Genomic DNA, 8810 nt, shown 5'->3' with positions numbered 1-8810 from the left:
AGGTAGAAATGGGAAACAGTCCGATAAATGAAGCACACTGACCGTAACTGACAATTCTTGCTGTAGGGGAGAACTGACGGCTCGGCTCTACTGAAAATCAAAAGTCATTTGAATTCTGTGAAAAGAGGGTCCATCAGAACTGACAACGTAAAATACTGAAAATCAAAAGTCATTTGAATTCTGTGAAAAGAGGGTCCATCAGAACTGAGAACGTAAATTTCAGCAATCCATTTTAAAGTTGATGTTTTCGTCATTTTCTTTCCATACTGGTGCCTACGATCATAAGTAGAGTACTTGTTAGACCATTTTGAAGTGGGCTGCCTATGCCTAATGGTCGTAGGAATGTAGAGATTGTATTTTTTATTCGTTGGCGTTGGTCGTATTTTATGGTTTGTTGTTTCGTTTTAGTTGATGGTCTGTAGGACCCTGAATGTTTGGTCTATTTTCTCCTTAACAATAGCTGCCTATCAATCTCGTACATCTCTTGTCACACTGTATTGTTTTCTTCGCACACCCTGAATGTTTGGTCTATTTTCTCCTTAACAATAGCTGCCTATCAATCTCGTACATCTCTTGTCACACTGTATTGTTTTCTTCGCACGTTTTCGAAGGTGTTTTTTTTTTCTAGAAGCATACGTCATCAAATGCCGAACGAAGTTCAAAATGGACGTAGAAAGTAGAAACCCGAAGGTGTTTTTTCTAGAAGCATACGTCATCAAATGCCGAACGAAGTTCAAAATGGACGTAGAAAGTAGAAACGTTAAAACACACTCCTGTACGTTCATTTTTAGCGAGCTTTTTCTCCTAAGTGGGAGGTTTCTACTGAGCTCTTCCACCCAACCACTGATCTTTTCTTTCACTGAGATCCTTTTTGTGATATGTATATGCTTTTCGATCTTTCCATTTTCCTGAACTTTTTCTCCTTCTACAGTATTTTAGCTAGATTGCTTATTGATACCTACATATTTAGATACGATATTCTTTAAGTAATTTGTCAAGATTTTTCACGTTTCATCCATTCGAAAAGGTATATTACATTTATCAAAATTATGTTGTACCTGTTACCTATAACAATTACACAACATGAACAATAACATCTAAAATTGACTTTTCTCTAAAAAAAATCCTCTCAAAGAGTAACGTAACACTTTAATATCTTCAATAGATCTATTTCTATTCCTAGGTAACAAAACAAAGAATTATCCACACCCACATGTCCCACATAAAAAAAGGGTCTTTTCCACCCTTAAATGGAAATGTACATAATATCTAAATGTATCTCCCCAGTTGAGACTGTTACATCACAGTGGGGTATTGCAGACGGGTAGACGGTTCACTCAGGTAGAATTACCTGTAAACTGGCACCTCTACCCCTCGTAAGGGTCTTTTCCACCCTTAAATGGAAATGTACATAATATCTAAATGTATCTCCCCAGTTGAGACTGTTACATCACAGTGGGGTATTGTAGACGGGTAGACGGGTCACTCAGGTAGAATTACCTGTAAACAGGCACCTCTACCCCTCGACAGCCTCGTTCACTACTTGTAGAATAGCGCCCTTGTAAGTTTTAGGTCGCGGGTTGGATTCCCTCCCGGGGAGAACGTTATCCTCAACAGATAAGGTTGGTTCTCGGAACGGCTGATTTTCTCCTATCCTGACTTCATTCTCTTTTCAATTTCGGGACGATAAAAGACAATGGGCTGGCCAACCTCTTGGTACCCAAATGACGCGTGGCCATTTTCTAAAGCGTAGCCCAGTCAAATTGGGTTCTTAGCTCATTCAAAGTGGGTCGAGATTGAGAAAACCTTGAGAACCGCTCGCCCTTAACTTTCAGTACATGTAGGCCGTGATTACGGTGGATACACGGGCGAGTAGGTGTTTTAGGCTTGGGTTTTGGGTCAGAGTAGTTGTTGTAAAGGTGTATCGAGAGCTATTACTCGAGGCAGGTTTTGGTAGGCACTGTCAAGTTTATGAGTATAGTTATAAAGTTCCCGTTCCCCATGAAACAATGGCTGTTGAAGGATTCACTCAGTCTTGTGAAGGAACGGAAGCTTCTCTAACAACATTTTTGGTTGGCTAATTGTTGGTCTTACGTTGTATTGTAAGGCCAACAGTTCCACAATCATCGATGTTGTTAGGATGAAGGATTCACTCAGTCTTGTGAAGGAACGGAAGCTTCTCTAACAACATTTTTGGTTGGGTAATTGTTGGTCTTACGTTGTATTGTACAATCATCGATGTTGTTAGGGCAACATTTTTGGTTGGGTAATTGTTGGTCTTACGTTGTATTGTAAGGCCAACAGTTCCACAATCATCGATGTTGTTAGGGTTCTTAAAATGATGGTTGAAATGTTGTGGAAAGAGATTCTGTCTCATAAGAATCAATGGTTTTGACTTTGTCGCACGAATTGATACGAATTCGTGAAAAAATCGCACGCATCGTGCCCAGTGTAACCGCCGCGCCGCCTAATCCAACTTATCCAAGCCGTTGAGTTTTCGGACTTACTCGTTAATAGCATAGCTTAGTTGTATTGTCCTTTCGGAAACGGAACCAATTCCGATGGCGCGCCATCTTAAGGTGTCTCTATACATAGTTGATCGATGTCGACTAAACCGTCCACACTGGCTCGACAACATAGTTTCACCTCGTCGGTCGACGGCCAGTCGACTATGATTTCTAATACACTCGCCCACAAAATTACTTGGACACTTCGAAAAATGTCCATAACTTTGCTTCTACCTTTTCAATTCGGATGATATTACTAGGAGACATCAATTCCTACTGATAAAATAGTTGTTTTTTTTTTTCTTTTCGGCATTTCTCCTCTTCTGAACCTCGTTTTCTCCTCTTTTGGGGCGATAGCGCCTGTACTAAACTACACTCACCCACAAAATTACTAGGGGACATCCCAAATATTGTTTTCAATCATATGTGCTACATTTTGTTGGCCAAAATGCTCATTAAGTTTCATTTTTATGGCCTTTCCTCGTTCAAGACCTTTCAGTAAGACTTCTGCTATCCTGGAAAATCTTGTTTTTCTTCCTCTAGTGAGTGATTATTGTGCTACAACAATTACCCAACCAAAAATGTTGTTAGAGAAGCTTCCGTTCCTTCACAAGACTGAGTGAATCCTTCAACAGCCATTGTTTCATGGGGAACGGGAACTTTATAACTATACTCATAAACTTGACAGTGCCTACCAAAACCTGCCTCGAGTAATAGCTCTCGATACACCTTTACAACAACTACTCTGACCCAAATGTCCATAACTTTGCTTCTACCTTTTCAATTCGGATGATATTACTAGGAGACATCAATTCCTACTGATAAAATAGTTGTTTTTTTTTTTCTTTTCGGCATTTCTCCTCTTCTGAACCTCGTTTTCTCCTCTTTTGGGGCGATAGCGCCTGTACTAAACTACACTCACCCACAAAGTAATCACGGCCTACATGTACTGAAAGTTAAGGGCGAGCGGTTCTCAAGGTTTTCTCAATCTCGACCCACTTTGAATGAGCTAAGAACTCAATTTGACTGGGCTACGCTTTAGAAAATGGTCACGCGTCATTTGGGTACCAAGAGGTTGGCCAGCCTATTGTCTTTTTTATCCCGAAATTGGGTAATCACGGCCTACATGTACTGAAAGTTAAGGGCGAGCGGTTCTCAAGGTTTTCTCAATCTCGACCCACTTTGAATGAGCTAAGAACCCAATTTGACTGGGCTACGCTTTAGAAAATGGCCACGCGTCATTTGGGTACCAAGAGGTTGGCCAGCCCATTGTCTTTTATCGTCCCGAAATTGAAAAGAGAATGAAGTCAGGATAGGAGAAAATCAGCCGTTCCGAGAACCAACCTTATCTGTTGAGGATAACGTTCTCCCCGGGAGGGAATCCAACCCGCGACCTAAAACTTACAAGGGCGCTATTCTACAAGTAGTGAACGAGGCTGACTGGTGTATTCAAAGTTTCAAAGTGCTTTCACCTCGCCGATGGCTCTTAGGCCCGTTTCACAGAGGCGTAACTTTTAGTAGCGCGTAGTCGGCCGCAAAACCAAACTTATGAAAATAATGTAGGGTCTATAATAATAAAGGTTCATCTCTATCATTTCATTGATTTCCATATGTGTGCTTTTGCAGCCGACTGAAAATAATGTAGGGTCTATAATAATAAAGGTTCATCTCTATCATTTCATTGATTTCCATATGTGTGCTTTTGCAGCCGACTACGCGTACGCGCTACTCAAAGTCGCACGTCTACGCGTGCAGTGTGAAACCAGCCTTATTACTATTATTTCAGCCTGTGTATAGTTGTATATTGATCTACTCTTACTGATGGCACAATCTCATATCCTGAGTACCACTGACAGGCAACTGGCACACCGGAGCACCAGTTGGGTAATTAAAACGTTGTGTACGCGAGTCAGGTGATGAGACAGGTGACATCAGTGGTCATTAGCATTCGGGAAGCGCGGGTGTGATGCCCGCTGGACTGTCCAAGTTTGGACCGGAAATTTCAGACGGAGGGGAAAGTATGATTCGGTGCTCATCGTGATAAAACACGAGCCAATTCTAACCTGTGTAGAAGCTGTGTAGATACAGAGTAGGTATGGCCAGATGTGTAGACTGTAGATAGGTTACTATAGATAGAGACTTTACAAACCTCTGATGTAGGTAATATATTGTATCCCTACCAGTTATGTACAAACGTATTGTATAGTCCACCTAATAGTTGATGGAAACAGCCTGTGTTACTTTACTTTACGTGTCCAAATCGCCTGTGTTAATGTGTAGATACAGACTTTACAGGTTGGACCGGAAATTTCAGACGGAGGGGAAAGTATGATTCGGTGCTCATCGTGATAAAACACGAGCCAATTCTAACCTGTGTAGATACAGAGTAGGTATGGCCTGATGTGTAGATAATATAGATAGAGACTTTACAAACCTCTGATGTAGGTAATATATTGTATCCCTACCAGTACAAACGTATTGTATAGTCCACCTAATAGTTGATGGAAACAGCCTGTGTTACTTTACTTTACGTGTCCAAATTGCCTGTGTTAATGTGTAGATACAGACTTTAGAGAACTTTTTGAGGGGGTGTACAAAAAAGGAGGGGAGGTGGAGGAAGAGGAGGGGGTAATATCGATTCTCAGCTTGCTCCCTGAGGCGGAAAATGATAAAAATATACATTTGGAAAATCAAGAGGGGAAAAGAGAAAACCTATGTACTGAAATTTCTCTTCAAAGCTCCCCCTTTTTACAGTTCCAAGTTTCTTTCGTGAAAGCATTGAAAGATATTGCTGATGCTGATAAGAATAAGATAAAGAAGGTTTTTGGGTGACCTAATGATACTTCAACATCTGGTAAGGAGTTGGAAAGAACTAGGTATCTGCGGAAAAAGAAGAAGAAGAAAAAGAAAAAGCTCGCTAAAAATGAACGTACAAGAGTGTGTTTTAACGTTTCTACTTTCTACGTCCATTTTGAACTTCGTTCGGCATTTGATGACGTATGCTTCTAGAAAAAACACCTTCGAAAACGTGCGAAGAAAACACTGTATTTACTTTCTACGTCCATTTTGAACTTCGTTCGGCATTTGATGACGTATGCTTCTAGAAAAAACACCTTCGAAAACGTGCGAAGAAAACAATACAGTGTGACAAGAGATGTACGAGATTGATAGGCACCTATTGTTAAGGAGAAAATAGACCAAACATTCAGGGTCCTACAGACCATCAACTAAAACGAAACAACAAACCATAAAATACGACCAACGCCAACGAATAAAAAATACAATCTCTACATTCCTACGACCATTAGGCATAGGCAGCCCACTTCAAAATGGAACAAGTACTCTACTTATGATCGTAGGCACCAGTATATGGAAAGAAAATGACGAAAACATCAACTTTAAAATGGATTGCTGAAATTTACGTTCTCAGTTCTGATGGACCCTCTTTTCACAGAATTCAAATGACTTTTGATTTTCAGCAAGAATTGTCAGTTACGGTCAGTGTGCTTCATTTATCGGACTGTTTCCCATTTCTACCTTTTTTTCACAAAAATGTCCTCGTAGGCAATGTAATTTAAACGAGAGTGTTCCCACTACTCACGACACGATTTTTTCCGAACGACAAGTAAGAACGGGCCGGCAATCACCCTTATGGCTGATTCCTTTCTGCTTAATACTGACTGTTTATAACTTGCTTGACCATCAATAAAATTAAATGATAGTGTCTGTTTTAACAATTTTCCTCACATCTCCAGATCATCATACTCAAGTGAGGTGCCTATTCAAGTCTGATGCCTCTTTCTGTATTCGGATCTCATTATTCTGCTCAACATCTCCAGATCACCATACTCAAGTGAGGTGCCTATTCAAGTCTGATGCCTCTTTCTGTATTCGGATCTCATTATTCTGCTCATACCTACCAGTCTCTAGTTCTTTCATATAGGAGGAGTCTTGTATGAGTCCATCAACCTCTCCTGGAGTGTTGAGTTACTTTCTATTGTGTTCTTTGTGTGAGGAAAAAATTGATTTCAGGATAGTATGTAGAGGTAGGTGTGTATATCAGCTGGATATACGGGGAGTCTTGTATGAGTCCATCAACCTCTCCTGGAGTGTTGAGTTACTTTCTATTGTGCTCTTTGTGTGAGGAAAAAATTGATTTCAGGATAGTATGTAGAGGTAGGTGTGTATATCAGCTGGATATACGAACCTGATACTATTTATATCGGTATGTAAACTGAAATATCTAGGCATACCAACGACTAAGACCTAGGCCCTTTCGGGTGGCAGGGCTCTTTTGAAGGAACTTTTCAACCCAAACACTGATTCGCAGTTTCTTCTCCCCCCTCCCTGCAAGGTGAACTATTTGTCTCAAATAAAGAACGGGTATGCATCGTCCCAGTTCAATCCATAGTGGAAAGCATCATGATGGATCTGCATAGACACCAATGAGCCGCCTCACTATAATGACAATAATCGGCACTTGTATTGTAAACATGCTACCGCGAGAGACCGAATCGTATCTGACTACCTGCAGGATTCCAAGTAAGAAAAGGGCTTTGTAAATTTATTGATCTGTAATTCTTATGTCGGCCACTCACCCTCAGACTGTCTAGTATACAGAGAGCCAGGGCATGTGTGGTAGAAAAAGCTTCCTAGGTCATTCAGACGGGCTGACAGATTTTTGAGTGGAATGTAACCACCACAACCAAAGATTGTCAATTATATGAGGCTAGAATAACTAAAGGAAGGAGGACTTTTTAATATTGTGTTGAGTAGAATCCTACTTCATCAATCCTAGAATTATTTTGGGGTTGTGCAATTAGGATTCTAGCGGGGTTGGGATAATTTTGTCATGTGGCATGAGGAGGTATGTATAATATGACGTCAGAGCCCATTTTTGTGCCACCTGTTTGAACAAGATCGTTTCGTATACAGGATGAGGAGAATTTCAAAGTCGAACCGCGGTATGCAGGATTCCAAGTAAGAAAAGGGCTTATGTCGGCCACTCACCCTCAGACTGTCTAGTATACAGAGAGTCAGGGTATGTGTGGTGGAAAAAGCTTACTAGGTCATTCAGACGGGCTGACAGATTCTTGAGTGGAATGTAACCACCAGAACCAATGATTGTCAATTAGATGAGGAACTAAAGGAAGGAGGACTTTTTAATATTGTGTTAGGTAGAATCCTACTTCATCAATCCTAGAATTATTTTGGGGTTGTGCAATTAGGATTCTAACGGGGTTGGGATAATTTTGTCATGTGGCATGAGGAGGTATGTATAATTATAATCCAGGTATTACGGAAAAAGCTTCCTAGGTCATTCAGACGGGCTGACAGATTCTTGAGTGGAATGTAACCACCAGAACCAAAGATTGTCAATTAGATGAGGCTAGAATAACTAAAGGAAGGAGGACTTTTTAATATTGTGTTAAGTAGAATCCTACTTCATCAATCTTAGAATTATTTTGGGGTTGTGCAATTAGGATCCTAGCATTTCTAGCGGGGTTGGGATAATTTTGTCATATGGCATGAGGAGGTATGTATAATTATAATCTAGGTATTATACCTACATATTCTTTCCTTTTCGAATGACACAATCTTTAGCTATCAAGCTAAAGTTTTAGACGAGGAGGATTCAGCTCTAAGCTTATTATGCTTGTGATGGGTTGAATAGAGAAATGAAAATACAAATACCTACCTACCTACCTTCTCTTCTCAGGTCCAGAACTTGCGTCGGACGGACAAAACTATCAGACCTACGGCATCGAGAAGTACTTCACTCGAAACCAAACCTACCAGTGCCTCGTGTGTAAAAACAAAACCCTGTTTCACGACCTCGCCGAAGGAGCGCGCCACGTCGAACGACACCATTGGGACCAACCGGACAAGAATAGCCTGTTCGTTATATCCGACCGATTCCTATGTAACTTGTGCGGGAATGAGTACAAGTTTAGGAACTTCATAATCGGTCATTTGAATCGGAAGCACGATCTCGTTGTCAGGCCAGGTGAGTGGAATTTGAAGAATTTCGTGTAGGGGAAAAAATACTGGTTGTGGATCAGGTACAATATCATGACTTCTGATGAAGTTTTTCGCACATCGAAGCGTTTACCCCTTCATGTGAGTTTAAATAAAGTTAGTTGTAAAGTAACTTACCGAAATCAAGAGGCTTAAAAATTATGGATTCCTGAGTAGATAATCACGAATATACCTATCGTAAAAAGTATAAGCAGATTTGGAGCAAACCCGGTTGGGTGTGACCCCAGTGATTGAATTTTCCTCTTTCACCCTGTCGGAACAATT

At 40.7% G+C, this 8810-nt stretch overlaps 1 protein-coding gene across 5 annotated transcripts; it reads left to right on the top strand.

The window, feature by feature from the left end:
* The first annotated feature begins 5636 nt into the window (after window positions 1-5636).
* On the top strand, window positions 5637-8578 carry LOC103509964. 5 transcript variants are annotated; one of them, XM_026824145.1, is made up of 3 exons: window positions 5637-6132; window positions 6862-7049; window positions 8227-8578. In XM_026824145.1, exons 2-3 carry the CDS (start codon window positions 6953-6955, stop codon window positions 8541-8543), a joined length of 414 nt encoding a protein of 137 aa, XP_026679946.1. In that variant the 5' UTR covers window positions 5637-6132; window positions 6862-6952; the 3' UTR covers window positions 8544-8578. The 5 variants fall into 5 exon arrangements, with proteins under 5 accessions (XP_026679946.1, XP_026679945.1, XP_026679944.1 ...); XM_026824144.1 differs by having other exon boundaries at window positions 6670-7049; XM_026824143.1 differs by having other exon boundaries at window positions 5637-6281.
* Window positions 8579-8810: the final 232 nt, after the last annotated feature.

Source organism: Diaphorina citri, unplaced genomic scaffold, assembly GCF_000475195.1.
Source record: "Diaphorina citri unplaced genomic scaffold, Diaci psyllid genome assembly version 1.1 scaffold546, whole genome shotgun sequence".
NCBI lineage: Eukaryota > Metazoa > Arthropoda > Insecta > Hemiptera > Psyllidae > Diaphorina > Diaphorina citri.
The sequence above is the reverse complement of the archived record's forward strand: the minus strand, read 5'-3'. Positions and strand labels throughout refer to the sequence as shown.

Coding starts and splice junctions, on each gene's coding strand:
- LOC103509964 (XM_026824145.1), top strand. CDS start 6,953: ATGAGCCGCCTCACTATAATGACAATAATCGGCACTTGTATTGTAAAC. Junction 7,050..8,226: donor GACTACCTGCAGGATTCCAA/GTAAGAAAAGGG, acceptor TTCTCTTCTCAG/GTCCAGAACTTGCGTCGGAC.